Source organism: Haemaphysalis longicornis, unplaced genomic scaffold (genome assembly GCF_048455015.1).
Source record: "Haemaphysalis longicornis isolate Haplotype H1 unplaced genomic scaffold, Haemaphysalis longicornis Haplotype H1 scaffold_6, whole genome shotgun sequence".
Classification (NCBI taxonomy): Eukaryota; Metazoa; Arthropoda; class Arachnida; order Ixodida; family Ixodidae; genus Haemaphysalis; species Haemaphysalis longicornis.
Window position 1 is genome coordinate 24,200,079 of NW_027526407.1, and position 21,438 is coordinate 24,221,516.

Consider the following 21,438-nt stretch of genomic DNA (forward strand, 5'->3'; position numbering starts at 1 on the left):
CTTTTCATAAACGATGTGTGCTCCTTCAGGTTTCAGCCCGCTCGTTTTGCCATTTACTATTCACTGTGCCGAAAAAAGTGCTTTACAGTGATTTTATGCCAATTCTACTTTTTGCACCATTCCTAAATCTTTTCGCAATGGCCTACCCGGGAGTCACTATGCCATGTTAGCGTTTAAATGTCTGTTTCGACATCCCCCAAAACTTGACTTTTTTAAGCTGCATTGCAAAAAAAAAATACTTTTTGACCTTCTAGGATTTATCATATTCTGTGTGTCCCCGAAGCAACTTAATACTGTTTTATGGGCTGCGTAACGTCTAAACTGTTCTAGAATATTCTTCCACTGAAACTCTAAATGCGCTTCGACTTCGCACCCCACAGCCTACAATATTTTGGAGCTCCCTGTGGTAGTACCCCGTAAGCCTATTTTGTGACAGTACACAGTTCAAGAAAACATGCAGGTTCCAGAAACATGCCGAACCGGTAGTGTTTTCCTATACGCACTCAAGTCTAATAATTATAATGTGAAATTTTCCTACGAACAAAATCATTCCTCGCGACAATGGTATGTTCTTTAGCTTTGATGCTTCCTACTTCCTATTTGCTACAAGGTGCAATCGTCCCTGCTAAATTGTTTTCTTGATTCAAACTTTCGAGTTTTACAGCGTATTCTAAGAATCGTGCCTTGTAAACGGTAATTGCAATATCACGCCATACAGGTGCAATATGAAGAATGCTGAAGCTGAATGAAGAACCACGAAGAATGTTGTAGTACCTTTGGGGGTGACTGCTCGTCTGGTATTCCGAACGCTTCTGGATCAGATCCAACCCATAGGACAAAAATCCTGATTCTTAAAATCTGATTAATGTGAACTTGATAAAAGAGTTTCCCTAAGAAGTTAGGCGCTGATCCGGGCAGTCTCCGGCGGATGTTTTGTTATAGCAGCCATGGGCAATTCCCCGTGCCGTGCGTCGGCAATTATGTGCCGCCAATTGGTTGCTCTAACCACCCAATTTTCAACCTAAGCCGTTAAGTAAGGATTTCGCGCTTTTAAACATGTCAGCGCGGTCCCATTTGTTCTTTTGTGTCTCCCCATGTGGGTGTTAAGGTCACTTAAAGCTACCAGAACACCAAAACCCATTATTTGAACATGTCTGTCTAGGTACCATCTTATCAACAACCTCAAAGTTTGGATAGTAATCTCACACAAAGTAACCCATAAGTAAACAGCGACAGTTCTAGTACCCTGCAACTAAGCTACAGTGAACAAACTCCTGTTATCATATATTGTTTGTACCCGTCGGGATGCTAGCGGCCAGAAACAATGGGTAAGGTTTCTGTTTCCTAATTTTTGTGTATATTGGCTCTCCCAGTCATTCACACTTAGTGTAAAGCTGGAACCGAACCCACTTTTTGTACAATGGCTACTACATGAGCCGGACTTCAAGAAATGTTTCTTCTAGAGAAGCTGTTGACCAAGAAAGTAAAAATATGGGTTTTTCACGTGCATTTTGAGGTATTACAGGGGTGGGTTGGCTTTACGATCTTTTTTAAGTAAAAATAAGGTACCAATGCTGATGATCATGAACAAAAATGAATCAGTAGACTGCTTGACCAACTTCTTAGCCATTATCTCTGCACAAGAAGCCCACAGACTCCGCAACAAAGTCTATACCTAATCGCCCTAGTTAAACGTGGTTTTCCAGAAAACCGCTTCATAACAGAGAAATACCGTAATGAACGCGGTGGCATGAACAAAAAGCACACAAATCGACCTGCTGCTTTTAATGAAACCAAAAAGCGTAAAAATCCTCGCCCCACTCACACAGGCCCAGACAACATCCGCCGTTGCGTCGATGCGGGCGCCCACATCGGGCATATCACCGATGTAGCGGGAGTAGACCCATATGGCAAGGCTCAGGAGGGATAGACTCATGAGAAGGTTGCAGATGTGGGCGAAGGTACAGATACCAACCAGGGTGAACGCGTTGGACGCGATGTAGAAGACAAGCCACAATTTAAGCAACGTGGCCGGCGTACCAAGCACCGCAGCCCCTTTCTTCTTCTCGTTGCATTTTTCAATGTTCTCAAACATCTGGTCAATCTCCTGCAAGCGGATGAACGGAACACGCGCATGGCGAAACGGTCACTGAGTCTCTTTTCTACTACAAAATTTCCTGGCCCATCAATCGCAGTATCACCACCACATGACACGGATATTAACACCAGCGTAACAATATACAACGCTAGATTTTATTATTCCGAAGCCTGCGTCTGGACTTTGGTTTTGAAACTTTCTTGTTGGGTGAGTTTCTGCTGAATTGAAGTTGCCTTTGCAGTGGAGGCATTTACTCTAGAAAGCTTGCATTGGCAAAGTTCTTGTTACACTAAAAAAAGAATTGGCCGCTCTTGAGGTGCATCTCCAGCACCTCACTATTTAGGTTCTAGGACGTATCTGAAAACGGCCAAGGTAATTTTCTTCTTCGAGGAACAGAAATGTTCCCACCTGTCCGGTAGTTCATGGAGTAAACGCTATCCAGTAAAAAATGGTTTCGTACCTCCTACCACACCTGCAAATGTCGTCGAAAGACAATTGCCGTCAGCCTCCCTGCTAAGCAACTCCTTTTCGGCTCTGCGCCCCCAACCATGCCCCTTTCTCTCCTCTCGCTCTCTGGTTTTCAATGCAATTCTATTGTCCCGCCTCCACACTGCTCGTGCGCAATCTGTTTGGACAGCGGGTGTCTTTTTTTTAAATATGTTTTGCCCCCCCCCCCCCCTCCCCTCAACCAGCGTGGCCAGGACGTGCTTTCTTCGGTGCTTTTTTTGTTCTCGTGCGTGCTGGAGCCTTTAGTGCCATTTTTAAGTCGTAGTTTTATTGACATGATTTGGTAAGAACTACATTGTAAAAACAATCCGTAGTTTTACGGACAAATTACGGACCAGATGGCCGTAATAAAACAGAGCCGTGTTCCGTTTGAGACAGAACAAAGAAAACACCCGTAATTTAACTGGAGTGCGCTCCATTCCTCAGTATATGGAGGCTCTCTCCGTTACACGTCAAACGGAATCTTTTTCTTCTTTGCAAAATACGGGCGTTTCCTCTGTATGATGCAGAACTGAAACAGATCAGTTTATTAATAACTGCAAGAAATATATTGCCGTGTCGTTCGTCGGGAATCGATCGAGAAGCGAAAACTGCGCCCCGACAACATTCATGGCGTAATGAATGCGGCTCTGTTTCGTTAGTGTCTAAAGTGTAGTAAACTTAGTGAGGACCATGAGGCCCATACCGCTCAACACGAGCGCTGTATCTTGTCTTTACGACGCTCCGGCTACGTCGCTGCCCCGGACCTGCAAACTGCACATGCGTGTGGGACCAGCACACTTGTAGAAAATATAAGGTCATTTGCATGCAGAAGCAGAGTTGCGGAAGGTAATTTAGTTCTTGAGGAATCAATATCGGCCGAAATAATTAGCCTAAAGCTTAGAACCGAAGCACAGCAAGCACTATTCATGCAATGTGAAATCGCAGTCGCAGCCAGTCACACCCATTTTTGCGAGCGCTTTCGCGATACAGCGGAGTTGATGGCGATCAACTATTGTGGGGGCTTCACGGAACCTTACTGCGGAAGCGCTATATAAGAAAGCGCACTTTATCAGCCAGGAAATCTGTAAGGCAGTTAGTAAACACCGATGTATGGCACACGCAGGGTGGGCATCCATGTAGTATACAGGTTGTTCGGCATAAGTGCAGCGTGCGTGCGGGGGTGCAATGGGCTCGAGCGTCGTGCCCATTCGATCAATGTCGCGGGTTCGATTCCTCGGCGAAGTATTTTTTTTCTTTTCTGAAGGTTTCATCAATTACAGAAAGACGTGCTTTTTTGAAACTGAGTGTTTGCTTTGTTACGGCCTTTCCGTACTACGGAATGTCCCTTCTTAAAATTCTTTCGGTTGTCTAAATTACGGAAATATGTGTCCGGCAACATTTTACCAGCAGCTTTCTCCGTAAAATTGGCCATTTTTTTACAGTTTAACCCGATGTTATTCACATCTTGTTTACAAAGTATTCAAAACGTTAGATTGGGAACAGGTGGGAGTAAGGGTTAATTGAGAATATCTCAGTAACCTCAGATTTGCTCCTGACGTTGCCTTGTTAAGTAACTCGGGGGACGAATTGGAAAGCATGCTCTCCGCACTGGAGAGGGGGGCGCTGTGAGCGGTCGCCGGGAACAGACGTGTGTCACCTCGGCTCCGCGAAAAAGACGATATTTCTTGCGGAAGAATTTGCCCCAGCTTCTTGAATTTGTGAGTACTTATTCAGTTCGATCTTCGGCATCGCCCGGAGAAAGAATTTTGAAAATCCGACCATTTTTTTCGGGAATTTATGCCCGATCTCCAACGGCCGACGTGGCTGAACGGCTAACCCTAACCGAGCGGCAACGAGGCCTAGCGACGGCTCCGGCCGCCGCGGTGGCAACCATCACTGACGCCGGCCTCGCCGGGACCGGAGGCATGCCTGCAGCGAAGACGGCGGCGGCGGCAACGCCGGAAGACAACCAAGCGGCGATGGAAGTGATTCCAGCGGATGAACTCGACGAATACGTGGACAGAGACTCTGGCCGAATGACTGTGAAAGTGCGCGGTGTGTCGACAGACGAAAATTCGTCGTCGCCGTCATCCGAAGATCATGCGGGGTGGATCGTCGCCACGCGGCGTGGAAGGAAGATTGAGAAGGATTCAACGACCGGGGATGCAACGCAAAAACAACAGCATCGTCCCCGCTCTCCTGGTAAGCGTACGCCTGCTACGCGAGCACAGATCACGCAGAGAGTTAACTCTAAGTTAGCAAGAACAGCACGCATGCCCAATTTGCCAGCCAACGACCACAGAGTTATCGTCCGACCGCGTTGCGGTTTCGCGATGGGAAGACTAGATCTGCTCGAATTCGTGGCGGCCATGGCCACGTCAGCGTGTATACCGCTCGAAGCTACGCTCGAAGATACCGTATGCCCGAACTTCGGACAGAATATAATAGTCATCAGCACTCCTAGTCAGGATAGGGCTGGCAAATATGACCAAGTGAGAGAGATCACGATCCAGGGAAACAAGCACGAGATCTATGCGTACCGTGCTGCACCCGATAACACTACGAAAGGGATAATATACAACATCCCGCTTGCATATACGCAAGCCGACATCGATGCATGCCTGCTTGGAGAACGAAACCCAACGGTGCTGGCCGCACACCGCATGGGAGAGACAACGGCAGTGATCATACTTTTTGACGGGGGCAGGGTCCCACAATATGTCAAGTTTGCGAGCCTCATCGTACGCTGTAAGCTGTACAAACAACACAAGGAAGTGTGCCGTTCGTGCGGTCAGGTCGGCCACCGTAAGGACGTTTGCCCCAGGCCTGACATAAATGTCTGCTTCGCTTGTGGGCTGCATAACCCCCAAGAAGGACACGAAGCAACGTGCAAGCCGGTTTGCAAGCTATGCGGCGGCCCCCACCCGTCCGGCACAGGCAAATGCCGAAACAAGTACAAAACGCCATTTGTCGTGCGGCAGCGCAAGATGGCGGCCAAAAAGGCGGGAGAACACAGGAGCCACGACGGCAAGGTCAGCTTCATGGAAAAAGAGGACTTTCCCCGGCTGCGGCGCGAGGGAAAAGAGAACAATGGGGGTACACGTCAGCGTATGCACAGCGGTAACCGGAGCAAGAGCAGAGAGAAAAGCGCCGAGCGAAGGAGGAGCTTATCAAGCCATCGCGAGACGTGGGCAAGTGTCGCGGCGCCCAGGAACGCCCCCCTGCCCGACAAGCGCACAGCTGCCGGAGAAACACGAGGTCGCGGGGGAAGGGACAAGTCACCCCTCTCCCATACTTCAGATCGCGCCGACAATGCAGAGGTCAAAGAGCTGCGCGAGCTCGTGGCACAGCTCCAGGAAACGGTTAAAGAACAGAAGAAAATGATCGAGCAACTTCTTCGATCACAGACTTCACCTGCCACGGCTAGCCAACAACCGTGGCGGTTGGGGAGCGTGCCGCGTCCACCCAGCCTCACCCCAACGGGAGAGAGCGGGGGCGGCCCGCTGCAACCACCAGCCAAGATGCGCAAGAGAACTGTCGTTGCGGAGACAGAAAACGAGGAAACCATGAACGAAGAATCCGTTATGGAGGATAACGAAAGCAACAATGGCGGTAACGCCATAGACGAAAGTCGACCGGCACCGGACGAAACCGGAATCAACTACGGCGTCAGGATACACAAACTCGGGAAACGGCTGGACAAGCAAGCTAATCAAATCAAGGTTCTTAGCGAGAAAATGTCCAGCATTGAGCAAAACATAGCCAGCATGAAAAGGGAATTTACTGACCTCAAGCAGTTCATAATGGACCAATTCGCGAATCTGGGAGGAAAACAACACGGAGGGAACCAGGGAATCAACGATGGCCCGTAATCAAAACTGCATCAGAATATGGCACTGGAACGCCAACGGTTACCGGTGCCGGAAGGCTCTACTACAGCAGACAGTTCGTACAGCGGCAGAACCACCAGACATCATCATGATACAGGAGACGCACATGGAGGATCCCCCCAAGCTCCTGGGATATCGCACGCACGCATCGCCCCCTAGCGGCCGTACGCATGGCAAAGGCGCGGCGCAAGGAGTCTGTACATTCATACGGAAAGGCATCACCTTCACCCCACTCGACTCTCCGCTCGGAGGGGCGACATCACTTGAACTATGCGCCACTGAAATTGTGATTGGGAAGGGGGATCGGGAGTCTCTCACCTTCGTCAACGTGTATAGTAATCCCCAACATAGAGGTCAACGTTTTAGAACTTTCTTCCATAAGATCAAGCAAAATGTAAAGGACGCCCCCTGTATCGTTGGTGGAGACTTTAACTCACCACACAAAGAGCTTGGTTATCCCCGAACGACGGCTAAGGGACGGAACCTCCTGGAAGAATCTGACGCAGCTGGCTTTAATCTGCTCACCGACGCCAGTCAACCCTCTAGACTAGGAACATCCACGGCGCGAGACACGACCCCGGACCTCGTGTTCGCACACCTCCCGGACGGCAGGTCGGTCACCTGGAAAAATACTGGTCTAAACTTGGGAAGTGACCATTACATAATCGAAGTGAGCCTGGAGCTGAGGGGAAGTCACGTTAACGCCCCCAGTCGCAAACACAAGCTCACGGATTGGCATGCTTTCCGCAAGCAAAACGTTCGGACCACCATTGACGACATCGAAGAATGGACAAGGGACATCATGGCGGCGGTGGAAAATGCGAGCACCGAGATTGACACAAGCGACTCCATTCCCACCATGGACCCGCACCTGGCTCATATGATAGAAGCGAGACAATCCCTTCAACGTCGATGGAAAAGGAATAGAACTAACAGAAATTTACGAAAGCGCATCGCCCGACTTGGACGTGAAATTGAGGCTTACAGTCAGCAACTCTGCCGACAACAATGGCACGCCATTTGTAAGGAGGCAGATGGGCAGCTTCACGCCAGTCGTACTTGGAAGCTTCTGCGTCACCTCCGAGACGAGACGCAGAGTAAATCTTTTCAACGCCACCGGCTAGGACAAATCCTGCACTCGGCAATCAAACATCGCGGAGAACAAGGGGTTCGAGACTACCTCAACAACAAATACCTGCCCAAGGCAGCGCAGTCCACACACCCGGGATATGCAGGAGCCGACAACCCCGAACTGGATGCGGACATAGAGGAAAGCGAGGTGCGTAGAGCCATCCAAGAGCTTAACTGCAAATCCGCCGCCGGCCCTGATCGAGTACACAATAAGACGCTCCGCAACCTCAGCGACGAAGCCATCTCGGCACTCACAGACTATTACAACAGGTGCTGGCGCTCCGGGTACATACCAAAGCAATGGAAAACGGCACGTACAGTTCTAATTCCCAAACCGGGTAAGCCGCCTAGCATTGACAACCTCAGACCCATATCCCTCACGTCGTGTGTAGGGAAGGTTATGGAGCATATACTTAATAATAGGTGGCAGGCGCACATGGAGGAACACGACAAGTACCCACCTACCATGATTGGATTCAGAAGTAAACTGAGCACTCAAGACGCCATGCTCCTTATCCAGCGCGACCTACTGGACCGCCCGAGCAGCACGGATTGCCGGGCGATCTTAGGACTGGACGTCAAGAGCGCTTTTGACAATGTACTCCACTCCGCTATTTTGGCACAAGTCACAAGACTAGGGCTGGGAAAGCGCTCTTATGAATACATCCGAGCCTTTCTCACCGATAGAACAGCACAGCTCCATGTCGGACACCTCCAGCTAGAAGAGAGAAGATTGGGAAGTAGGGGAACACCGCAGGGAGCGGTGATCTCCCCCTTTCTCTTTAATTTAGTTATGATTCCGGTAGCCGACAGCCTGGCCGACCTGCCCCACGTCCGGCATACCATCTACGCGGACGACGTGACGCTGTGGGTCGCAGGTGGTGCGACCGGACATATCCAAGACCGGTTACAGGAAGCCGTGCACCGGAAAGAGGGATGCTTACAAGGAACAGGACTACAGTGTTCCCCCCAGAAATCAGAGTTGTTGATCCTGCCTCCACCAGGGCACTGGAGGAAAAGCGCTGAGGAAGAAGCAGCCAATATCGTCCTCCGAACAGGGGACAATGGCATCATCCCTCACGTGTCTAGCATTCGAGTATTGGGCATGCACATCAACGCAGGCAAAGGAAACACGTTAGCGATTGACCGCCTCATCACGAAAATAGGCATCGCCACTCGTCTCATTAAGCAAGTTGCTACGAAAAAGCAGGGCATGCGAGAGACCAGCTTGCTGCGATTGGTGCAATCCTTCGTCATAAGTCACGTCGCCTATGTTGGAGCTTTCCACAAATGGTTACAGCATGAAAAGGATAAAATCAATGCGGCCGTCCGTAAGGCGCACAGGGCGGTCCTGGGTCTCCTCCCTAGCACCAGCAACGAAGCCCTAGCACGGCTAGGCGTGCACAATACTTTAGAGGAAATCGGAGAGGCACAGCGCATAGCACAGCTCGTCCGCCTAAACGCCACGAAGGCGGGCAGAATAATACTCCAGAAAGCAGGGATGACCGCACCAAACGAGTTTCCCACTGAAGAAGATCAACCGAACGGGGAGAAAAGGCACATTGGCCGCTTGACCCGGCACTTGACCATACCGCCGCTCCCTCGCAACATGCACCCGGAGCATGACAGGGGCGACGGGAAGCAAGGGCCAAAGCACTGGCCCGAACGTATGAGGATGACGCCCAGGCATACTACGTTGACGCGGCCATGTACAAGAACAAGCCCCACACCTTCGCACTCTCTGTCATACGGGCCTGCGATGGCAAATGCGTCACGGCCGGTAGCGTATCCGCTCATACGGCAACGCAGGCAGAAGAGGCGGCTATCGCGCTGGCGCTAACTTGTGAGTTGGACAAGGCCATCACAATATTAAGTGACTCACGCTCCGCCATTGTCGGCTACAGCAGAGGGATCATTGGGCGACCCGCCCATGGACTACTGCCCACAAATAGAATGGCGCGGGCCCACATTAGGTGGTTCCCGGCGCACATGGAAACCACTCTGGGAAGGACGCCAAACCGCAACGAGGAAGCGGACAGAACTGCGCGCGAGCTCGCTCACCGCGCAGTCACCTCGCCCCCTCTCTTGCGATCGGAAGGCAACGACGAGGAAAACGAACCGCACCCGGCATTGAGCTTCGGTGAAGTCCTTGCCTGGTATCGCGAACAACGCCGACAAGCACCGAAGCCTCATTCGCTTCTGAGTAGAAGTGAGGGAGTGTTTCTTCGGCAGCTGCAGACTGGTACAGCGCTCACGCCAGCTCTGGCGCGACACATCTGTCCGGACCTCTACCAGAGTGACGTGTGCTGTGTGTGTAGTGTGGTGCGCGCGGACCTGCCTCACATAATGTGGGGGTGTGACGAACACAGAGTGAGGGGTTACCCACCGGAACTACCACAACATGTCGTGCAAAATATGAACTCCCCGACTAGGGAGCTCCAACTCATGGTGATCCAGCAGCTGGAGACAGCTCTGGCCAGGCAGAAGCGCGGGCGGCTTCCCGATCACGTCAATGGTCGGACCCCCCAGCGCCGACGCCCCCGGCCGGATGTGGCCCCGTCTCCGGATCGGCTTTAACACCAACAGCCGACGGTGAGGGCGGAACCCTGTGTGGTGATCCCCCTCACCGATAGTGCAGGATAACCAATAAAAGTCCTTTCTCTCTCTCTCTCTCCGCACTGGACAAACAGAGTAGAACCGTGGGCCTGAAAATAAATATGCAGAAAACCAAAGTAATAATCAATAACCTGGGGACAGCACAGAGGTTTGAGATAGGTGGCCAGGCAGTGGAAGTGTAAGCGAATATATCTACTGTGGGGAGCGCCTTGGCCCGACACCTTCTGGCCTAGGGGGTGTCGCCCGGAGCCCCTCGCCATGGGCTCCCTTCCCTCGCCCTCCTCGCCTACCGTGCGGCCCGGTCGCCGGAGAGATGGCGCGAGTGGACGGGTAGGAACGGGCGGTGGTGCTGAAGGAGAACCGCGCGCGGGGACTCGGGACTCGGGAGGCAGAGTGTTTTGGTGTGTGCGTGTGTATGCCCGGACGGGCGACAGCGTGGAGGATGTAAGTAAAGAGTTCTTTCACGCAACCGCAGTGTGCCTCATTCCTGGGCATGCCGTAGAGAGCAGGCCCACATCTGGCGCCCGAACGTGGGGCTGATGTCAAGCCCACCCGTGGACATTTGCTCTCTGCGGCTGCCGGGAAGGGGCCCACTGCGGTTTGGGACGGCATTCCTTTGTTCCGGGAAGGAAGCGCCATTTTGGCAGTGGGAGACCAGGGCTTTGAGCCGTGTAGATGCATGTTTGTAAATTAGTTTTGAGGCCAGTGTTTTAGTTTGCTTAGGTTTTACGATGGCTGTAGATGCCTGAAGTTTTTCTTGCGTTTTTTTCTCTGTTGTTCGCGTAACGGCCTGAGTGGTTACATTGCGAGTGTATTTAGCGTTTGTAGGGATATTAGTCATTTGTGTATTTTGACGTGTCCCTACTGTAGTTTTTTGTATGTTAATGTGGCTGTAGTTCAGCCCCGTTGGTCCAATGTATTGTCTTGAAGTTCCTTTTTTGCTTCCATTGTAGATTTGTGAGTGGAGTATGTGTGTCGCGTTGCGTATGTAGTTGGCGCGGCTTCCTCTGTATCTTCGCGTCTACAGTTTGGCGTGGTTGAGCCAGCTTTTTGTTGGGTAGTTCGCTGGAAATGGCTCCTACCACAAGGAGAGAGACGGGAGAGAAGGAGGAGCCGCAGGGCTCGGGGGGAGACTCAGCGGCCGCTGCGCAGGAGGCTGCTGATCAGTTGCAGCCCGCAGATCTCGCCTCTATGATGAGGCAGATGACCGGGATGTTCGCGGAGATGACCCGAATTCTCGGTTCGGCGACAGCGGCTCCCACCGCGGGTCCTGTAGTGCCAGTCTTGAAGCCGCGTTTGAATATCGAGGTTCCCTCCTATTCCGGCTACGGAGACGTGAAATCCGTTTGCGAATACCTGCAGCAACTGGATTCGTATCAGACTGCGGTAGGGGCATCGGATGATGACGTGCTGAGGCGGGTCCTGCCCGTGGCACTGGTAGGAAGCGCTGCGCGTTGGAGGCGCTGCCAACCGGCTTTCGAGTCGATGGCAGACTTTAAGGACCGCTTCCGCGCTGAATTCCTGCCACCCGATTACGAACACCGTATGAGGGACGAGCTTGCCCTTCGCACGCAGCACCCTGAGGAGACTCTCCTCGAGTACGTGCGGGCTATGCAGGAGCTGTACGAACGGGCCGACCCCGAGGCAGCCGACGCGGTCAAGGTAGCGCGCGTGTGCAGGCAATGCCACCCGCGTTTCAGACCGTACCTGCGGGGCCGGAGTTTTCGCAACTTGGAGGCCCTCGCACAAGAAGCGCGAGTAATTCAGGCTGATTTACTCGCCGAGCTTCACTACAGGTTGCCGCCGAGACCCGAGGAATCGCTCGAACCGGGTTGCGCCTGGTCGGGAGGGGGAGACGATAACTCCTCGGTCGGAAGCAACGCAGGCGACGGAAGAGGGAGGCAGGACAAAACGACCCGTTTGTGCTGGTTTTGCCACAAGCCTGGCCACTTCTCCCGTCAATGCCCCGAGAAAATGCGTAACACGCAGGGAAACTCGGATCGCCGGCGACGGTGAGGGACGGTGGCTCGTCGTCGCCGGCGGGAAGCGAGAAGAGGGGGCCAGACAGAGGGGGCGCGAGGGAGCCCCCAGGGCACCCCGAAGCTGGCGTCGACGGGCAGCTGGCCCCCTTCGCATGCAGGGCGCAGGAAGACCCCTCTTCGTCTGCCCCATTCATGCGAGTGCAATTAGTCGGTCAAGAACTTTTTGCACTGGTCGACACGGGCTCGACGGTTTCTCTCATCGGGGACGAAATCTTCGAAGCCTGCCGGAAAAGAAGAATCCGGGTCAGGCCCGCCGAGACACCCTTGAGCTTAGCAGCGGGTTCGGCAAAAGCAGACGGAGCTGTGAGACTCACGCTCGGTTTTGATAGCAGAAAGCGCAGACAGCGTTTTGTTTGCTTGCCTGGTTTGTCTGTTCCAGTCATACTGGGCAGAGATTTCCTCTCGAGGGAGGGTGTTGTGCTCGACATGGGGAGGAACGGCTACCAGTACGGGCCGCAACACCCTTTCTTTCCTTTCGCGAACGCGCCGATGCACGGTTTACACCCGCACGGGGCAAATAGACTCTACTGCGCTGCGGAAGGCCAGGGAGAGGCGTCAGGAAAGAGGAGCACTGATGTAGAAGCGATCGTCGCATCTTTTTCAGGATCCGATGATCAGCACCGAATGTTGGCGGAAAGTTTGCTCCCCTTATCGGAAGGGGGTGGCGGAAGCGCGCGCGCCGAGTGCAGTGGTTTCATGGGCGGCGCGGGCCACCCCGAGAGGGGGAGGAAAGGCCGGACGGAGGAGTCGAGGCCGGCCGCAAAGGGAAAGCGGAGCGGCATCTCGCCGCGGCGATTTCTCGCCCCCCGAGAACAGAGGCAGAAAGGAATCTGTCTTGGGGGGAGGTAGTGAGTAAGGAAGAGCTCATTGAGGCCCAGAAAGCAGACGGTCTGTGCCAGCGGGTGCTGAAAAGGCTAGCGGGAGGCGTAGCTTGCACCGGTAACGCTGAGGGGTTTGACGCGTATCTGCTGGGCGACGATGGCTTATTACTTCGCTACTTTCCCCAACTGGACGACGAAGAGGCGGTTTCATCCCCCTTTCGAGTCGTGGTCCCGAGGAAGTTGCGGAAACGGTTCATGCGGTACTTTCACGACTCAGCGCTGGCAGGACATGGCAGCGGCAGTAAGACTTACAACAAGTTATGCCGTGTCGCGACCTGGCCAGGCATGAGGAGAGACGTAATGAGCTATTCCCGCACTTGCCCTCTTTGCCAGGTAGCGAAGCCGCGCGCTGGGAAACCTGTGGGTTTCATGAAGCCGGTGGAAAGCAGCTACCCGTGGCAGATTGTAGAGTGTGACGTAATGGGACCCCTCCCAAGATCCGCGCGAGGAAACCAGTTCATTCTGGTTATAACGGACCACTTTTCTAAGTGGGTGGAGTTGTTTCCCCTTAGAAAGCTAGCGTCGGAGCGGATCGTAGAGAAGCTGTTGGAGACATTCACTCGTTTTGGCTTCCCCTCCGACCTGATCACTGACAATGCTTCGTATTTCACAAGCAAAGCGTTTTCAGACTGTTGTCGAGCGCTGCACATTCGGCACAGGAAAACGAGTCCTTATCATGCTCAGAGCAACATCACTGAGAGGGTGAACAGGAACCTGAAGTGCATGCTGGTTGCGACAACCAAGGAGCATAAGGACTGGGACGCGCGTTTGCCTGAGCTGGCTTTCGCGACTAGGACTACCGTAAATAGGTCAACGGGTTTGACACCAGGTTACCTAAACTTCGGTAGAGAGATCGTTTTTCCAATGGAAAATGCACTGCTGTACGCGGCGGCGGGTAACGCCCCTTCTCTGTCGCAGTACGCGGCTAGGCTCCGGGAACGCCTTTTGACAGCGCAACGCACGGCTCGGGAGAATCTCGACGTGGCGCGCATGGAGCAAGCCGAGCAGTATAACAAAGGCCGTCGTCACCTTGTGTACAACATCGGTGACCTAGTGCTAAGGAGAACACACCCACTCAGCAACGCTGCACGCGGTTTCACTGCAGCGCTCGCACACAAATGGCAAGGGCCATACAGAATTACGGCGCAGACGACTCTGCTCACGTATGAGATGCAGTCGCTTGAAAGCGACGAGCTGGTGGGTCCTGTGCACGTTAGCGATCTCAAGGCCTATCACGTTCGCACTGGCGATGACGAACAGGTGCTAGCGGAACCAGAAGGTGGGAGTCCCGCTACTGAGAACAGAACGGCCGGCGATAGGGTTCGCACCCATCGTTACGACCTGAGGGTGCGGTAGTGTCTACCCCCCACGGGTCCGGGTCTCACGTGGTTCTACCACGGAGCAACCCGCAGCACAGTCACCGCTTCAAGTTTCATCGCGTCACCTGTGCGGTGGTGCGAGGCGTGGTTTTGTGCCTGGCCGTTCGATGACCCGCCGCGGTGGCTCAGTGGCTAAGGCGTTGCGCTGCTGAGCACAAGGTCGCGGGTTCGATTCCCGGCCGCGGCGGCCGCTTTTCTGATGGAGGCGAAAAGCGAAAACGCCCGTGTGTACGAGATTTCGGCGCACGTTAAAGATCCCCAGGTGGTCAAAATTAATCCGGAGCCCTCCACTACGGCGCGCCTCATCGCCTGCGTTGCGTCGGCGTGTTAAACCCTACAATCAATCAATGGCCGTTACGATGCCAGCCTGGGCCTGCCGACAGCGGGCCCTTCCAATGCGACCCGGGAGCTTCGCACCACCGGCCTGGTGGTGCGGGGCGAAACGTTCGTGCCTGGGCGTTGCGAGTCCGGCCCGGGCCTGCCGAGCAGAGGGCCTTCCTGGTTCGACCCGGGAGCTGTTGCCACGGTCCGGGGGTCCTACCGCCCTTCGGAGATGCGAGGCGGCTGCGGTTCGCCTCCTTGTCAGCGGCGGAGCCCTGTTCGTGGGTTGGAGGCCTGCTGAGCTCATCGCGGAGCTGTAGCCCTGGCGCGGAGGCGCCGGTGGGCGCAGAGCCTACAGCTCGCTCTGGGGCTGCGAGCGCCCATCAACCGGGTTTGCCCCGGGCTCATCCCGGCGTCTCCGGTTCCGGCGCCGAGCAGCGGAGATCGGGATACCGGGGCACAATCGAGAGGAGCCTGGCCGTTCGGTGGAATCCTGCGCCGGGCAGCCGAGAATGCGCTCCCGCGGACGCCTACATGGTGGCGATGGCGACAGAGCGGCATGCTGCCACACTTCGGCGGGTGCCAGCCCACCCACAGCCGCACAGGGCGGCCCCAGGCGCCGACCAGCGGTTCCTCGTGCACTAGAACCCCGAGGGCGATCTTCAATGATGGACCCGTATCCCGTGTTTGAGGGGGGGAGAGATGTGGGGAGCGCCTTGGCCCGACACCTTCTGGCCTAGGGGGTGTCGCCCGGAGCCCCTCGCCATGGGCTCCCTTCCCTCGCCCTTCTCGCCTACCGTGCGGCCCGGTCGCCGGAGAGATGGCGCGAGTGGACGGGTAGGAACGGGCGGTGGTGCTGAAGGAGAACCGCGCGCGGGGACTCGGGACTCGGGAGGCAGAGTGTTTTGGTGTGTGCGTGTGTATGCCCGGACGGGCGACAGCGTGGAGGATGTAAGTAAAGAGTTCTTTCACGCAACCGCAGTGTGCCTCATTCCTGGGCATGCCGTAGAGAGCAGGCCCACACTACTTAGGCCAAATTGTGACCCCGAATCCGAACCATGAGGCAGATATAATCAGAAGGATAAGAATTGGGCTGAGTGCCTACGGTAGACATTCTCAGATAATGAATGGCAGCCTACCATTGTCCCTGAAGATTAAAGTGTATGACAGCTGCATCTTACCGGTACTCATCCTTTTATAACGAAAGTGAAACGGTGAGGCGCGCGTGATATCGGATACAACGAAGAAGAACTATTTGACCGGGAGGCTGAGACGCTACCGCAAAAACCATTCGGCACACGAAACGGCAGAAATATAAAGCTCATTTTGTTCGTAAACACTGTGGAAAACTCCATAGTGCTGTAAATATCAACCAGATGAAGATCACATACTTCATCAAGATTATAAAGACGCAGACCTGTTTTGTCATGTGAACCTTGTTTTGTTGTAATTTTATGTACCGATGTTTCCGCAGCTTGAAATGCAGCAAGGAGAAAGGGAAGGGCTAGCTTGTTTATAGTGGGTTGGAACTCTAAAAAATGCATTTTTGTATCAGGTATTTTTGCCCAAGCCAGATTGTCGATTTGTTAAGTCGGATTGTTACCTTTAATATTATAACAAATATCGGATATAACGAGCTAATTTTCTGTCCTGATACTACTTCGTTAGAACAGGATTCGACTATACAACCATTTTTTTTTTAATCGCAGTCATCCAACTGTTAAAGAGAATAGCCGTTTTTGTGACAGGTTTCTCACAGTGCGAAGAAGGTTGTGTTTTCGTTGTACATTTTGCGCACGGAGTCTGCACTTGGCTATAGGGCTCGTCGGGAAAGGAGTATAAATTATTTCTGAAGAGGAAGTCGGCCATCCGGTGTACAGTCAATCAGTTCTCCTTGCGTTGATGCTGGCTACTCCTACTTATTCCACCGCATCAGTTTTGTGCAATGATAACGAATATCCTTCGACACATGGAATCGTCGCTACTGCCTAGTGGGTGATCCCCCAAAGGGCCACACCTTACCTAAGGCGCGTAGTTTGAACCTGAAGATTAGAACCGCGTCGCATGTAAGGAGTGGTTAGAAGCGCTCAATAGCTGAAGGTAAAAGTTTAAGTGCCACGCCGACGAAATGCGAGCACCCTTCCGGGCCAGAAGCAAAACAACGTACTTTTGTCAGTCCCTCGAGGTAAGGCTCGGAGAACGTTTCCCTCCCTACTTTGTGCGTGGCGGAAAACAAATTCCTCGCCGACTCGCGCAACTGGACGTGATGTTCCAGCAGTTCCCGCTGGTTCAGGTATGGCTGGTTTCCGCCACAAAGCTGCAACGGAAAGAACGTGAAGGAAGAGGACGTTTGGCGTGAGCACCAACACTAACTAAAGCGCCTTTTTGCAGCCTGCACGACACCGCGCAAACTGCTAAACAAATGGCATTTGTGGCGCAGCAACATAGCAAACAAACACAGTGATTCTTTAAACACCTTAATTCCGTAACAATTACCAACTACAAATGTTGGCCCATAACCTTCAATCGGCTTTGAACAAATAGTAAAACAGCCAAATTCTCACACAAACAATTCTAGAGTATTTTTCCGATTTGTAGTATCATAAATTTTGATTACTTGTGTTTTCCCAACCTGAGATTTGCTGTATAAATATTTTGGCAATTATGTTTTGAGTGTCCCCTACGAAATGGTATTCTCATCTTGTTGTCGGCTTTTAGTGTGCTTTAGTGAAGTATTGGGAATTTTAAAAGTGTGTAAACCCTTCTTTTGTTTTATTGTTGCAATGCTATTTTGCTATGTTCAAGTGTGAACTTGTGTTTTTGTGATTATGCTTGTCGCTGAGCCTCGTAGTGGTTCCTTGGGGTCCGTCAAGCTACACGTCAAGCTGCTTATGCAGCTTTTACTCGGGAACCACCCACATTTATCTGGAAATAAAAATCAATTTGATCAAATTTGACTTGATGACAAGTTAAACCAGAACTAAAGCTTCGGCAACTAAGCCAGCCTTGCCAAATCTAACAATCGCATCGACCGCCGGTTGTAAATGGCGTGGAAATATCTCAACATCGTGTCCGCTGCAAGAAAGCAAAGGCTAAAAGCAGCATAGGAATAAGGTACTGCTTTTTCACCCGCACCTCTGGTCAGTATTCCGAATACAACAAAACGTACTAGGATAGAAACAGCACTACCAAATAAATTGAATAAAATCGTTGGTATACGGAGACAGAAGGCCTATAAGGAGGCACAGTTGGAAGTAGGACTCTGAAGGCTGCAGTTTCTAACCAGCTGACAAGAATTATTGAATTACTCTCGAAGCACTATTTTAATGTTGTTCCAATCATGCGACAAGACCGGAAGCATGTAACGGAACCAATGGCTAAATTAAAGGGGTCCTGAAATACCTTCCGCCGATGCATGGATGTACATGTAACCAAATAAAGCAATATATTAGCAATCTCCTCCTGCAAGAATTTTGTAAAGCGATGAGTATTAGCTGAGAAATCGTAAATCAAAAACCACGCAATATCGTCGCGCCGCGTTTCCTCCTCCTTTCAACTTACTCTCCGCTGTTGACGGCGGGCGAAACTTCCCTCCCATGATGCTGCGCTCTTCAGCGGTGACGTACTTCCGCTATTGCGCTGCTGAGACTGCCGTTTGCTACGGGCAAGCTTTATTGACTTCATGAATCACGCACTCCACTCAAGGGTGGAAAAGCGAACGAAAAATCTGGCCGCATGTGTGCGGCGGCCTGGTGTTGCCCTTTCGCGGTGTACGTTGCTGCAGTTGTATCGGCGGCACCTGAATTTTATCGGCGGTGAACTCCCAGCCGCACGGGGAGGATCGCGCGCTCCTTCTCTTTGATGCACCGTGCACTGTTTATCCAAAAAGCGCCGTATCAAATGTTGCCCCGCTGGTGCCGGGTCTTATTTTGCGGCGGTGGTAATTCCTGCCGGCGGCATGTGAAAAAGACATTTTAAACCGACGCAGAACCCGTGCACAAAACGCTTCAGTCATGTGACCAGTTCAGCTTGGGGCGACGCGCGGTGGAGAGCGGCAACGTTGGCAAAACATGCTTCGCCGCGGCTCTGAGCTTTCTAGCGCTGGAGCGAGCGCCATTTCTTTGACAATCTCAAACATCGGTTGCCTTGGCAACAAGGCAGAAACCACTCTAGAAGTCAGTTACGGTTCCGTGATCCCGGCTCAGCTCGGGGCCCCACCTCGCGACATGTGGGCACTGCAGGCGTACCACTCAATCCCAATGGGAAGTGCGAGATACGTTTGGCATTACAGGAGGCGATGGTGTGTGTGTGTTGTGGACGACTTTGTTCCGCGATGAAATGCGACGTTGTGCTTCTGCGGGTGGATAGTGCTTCCCATGGGCTGGATTATCTTTCTCGAGCGACGTATGACTCAACCTCGCATGGGGTATGTGCAGTGTGCGTGGCTAAAAGCCATCTCGGCTTGTGCGCCAGAGTTAAGTGACTTGCAGTTCGTCCCCGCAAACCGCGCGTGCGGTGAGGGCTGAATTTACGACGGGCAGGAGGAGGCAACCCATCGTCTGTCAATCGCGGTTCAGACTTGCAACGCATGTTGTGACGTTGTGTTTGTTCGAAACGCATCTCTGGATTGTTTTGAAGCTGAATAAAATGTGTGCGTCAAACCCGGGCATTCGGCTCAGGGCGTTCTCTGCGATTGCACGAAAGAAGTGCCACGGGGCTTGAACGCTTTCTTTATGGAACTCAGGTAAGAGAATATCCATGTCGTGTTATGGCCGTGTTGCATTCAATACAAACAGTTAAGCGTTTGTTTACACTTGTTTTGTTTGTCGTAAAATGTCCAAGTACTCCGGCACTACGCTGGCAGATCAGCAGGCGAGCCGACGCTGAGCAGAGGACTCATCTCTTTGCCGGAAGTGCGTGAAAAAGTCACCCAATAGCCGGATGTCTAGCTCATGACGAACATCTGGGAATCAATGACGTGGACATGTGAAGATGGCGACGTCGAAAAACACGAAGGGAAGGGTGAGAAAAAAGCGACAAACTTTGCGACAAAAGTGTGAGCTTTCCGCTGCGCGTAAAAGAGCAATACGTGGCACAGATGACGTTGCCGACCCAATCTAACGATTGCGCTAGTTCATTTAGTGTGCACAAAACGCCTTTCAGGGCCCCTTTAACACGTATTACCTAAGACTACTTTTGGAACTTTAATACTTCGGAATTTTGTTTATACGGCACTGAATACCACGGCAAGGCTTAAGACCGAATAAATGCCAAGCTGGAAACCTATAAACCACCGTGGTCTGTTAACAGCAGAAAAACAGCACAACAGTTATTCCAAAAGTAATAAGCGCTTATAAATTAAAGTACAGCAAAAGAAGACAGGAAATTATGCACTGCGTAGACATATAAGCAGGAGCAGAAAACAGAGAAGACAAAATTTTCTCTGTGAATTGTTTTACCCACTCATGACAATTAAATTTCGCAGTACTCAAATGAATTTGCGGGAAAAAAGTCGTGTTTTCACACATCAAGCGGCGAGGACATAAGTACGGTGTATGGTGTCAGCGACACAGTAAAGGGGTGTACCTCGTTAAAACAGTTATCGCGCTCAGCAGCAGTGACTAAAGCATGTAACCCTTAACGATGTGTGCAGAGGCAAGAGATCTCTAGTCTATTGGTCCCCCGCGGCGAGGGTGGCGGTCTGACACTCGACTTCCACCTGCACCAGCGAAGAGAATGAGCCCGATCTTGGAATTTATAAAACAAAGAAACGATATTTATTTTAAGCTGGACAAAGTACACTACATGTACAAAACCGCAAACACGCACAGCTTGCAACATCAAGACAATTATACAAAAACTTGTAAATAGAAATGTTATTAAACAACTCAAACTGCAGATCGACAGCCGACAGACACAAATTAATAAAGATCAAGAAAAACTAGAGTGCTAAAATATTCACCGACCGTGTCGCGTACATACCAATGTCTCGGGGCATAGACTGGCCGCTCTAAAAGAATTAACAGCCAAACTGTCGTACCTGGCTGTAATGTGTGGCGCGTAAAGCGTTAAAAATACCGAGAAATGCGGAGCACTCCACAGCGCGTGCCTCCCTGCGCTGCCGAGCGTCCCAGGCGTCCGTAATGGCTTGAGCAAAAAAAAAGAGAACCTGCGAAAACTCCGAGAAACGCCTTGCGTTGCCTAGTGAACAACAGCGCCACAGCTGGCGCCATACCGGCTCCACGGAACCTCGGCGTGACTCCAGGACGCCGCGCATGCATAGAACGCGTACGTGCTGCCGCTGCGCACCAGCTGTCGTCAAGGACTACCGCGCATGTAATACGTGGAGTGAGGAACACAACTATATGAATGCATATAACGATGGCTGCCACTAGAACCGTGCAAAGCGACGACAGAATTAAACAACTTCGAACTTGTACAAATGTGTGGTGATGTCTCCTTCAGTGCTCACGTCGAAAGAAATCCTGCAGCTTTGCTAGGGTTCAAGCCTTGTGCGACTTAGTGCAATCTTCGGCAGTTCTTTTCTTTTTCAGTAACGCTTGCCCTCTGACTGCAGAACAGGTATCGAGT

At 52.2% G+C, this 21,438-nt stretch overlaps 1 protein-coding gene across 2 annotated transcripts in view; it reads right to left on the minus strand.

Moving 5' to 3' along the window:
• The window catches only part of LOC144142315 (atlastin-like), a 28,289-nt gene that overhangs the window by 1,434 nt on the left and 5,417 nt on the right, over positions 1–21,438 (minus strand). Inside the window, exons 5-6 of one of the 2 annotated variants that reach the window (XM_077673725.1) lie at positions 17,015–17,164; positions 1,976–2,107 (exon numbers count right to left, since the gene is read on the minus strand). In XM_077673725.1, the coding sequence (XP_077529851.1) occupies positions 1,976–2,107; positions 17,015–17,164 (282 nt within the window). Of the gene's footprint in view, positions 1–1,825; positions 2,108–17,014; positions 17,165–21,438 lie in introns of both variants that reach the window. The other variant, XM_077673724.1, reaches the window with a different exon arrangement.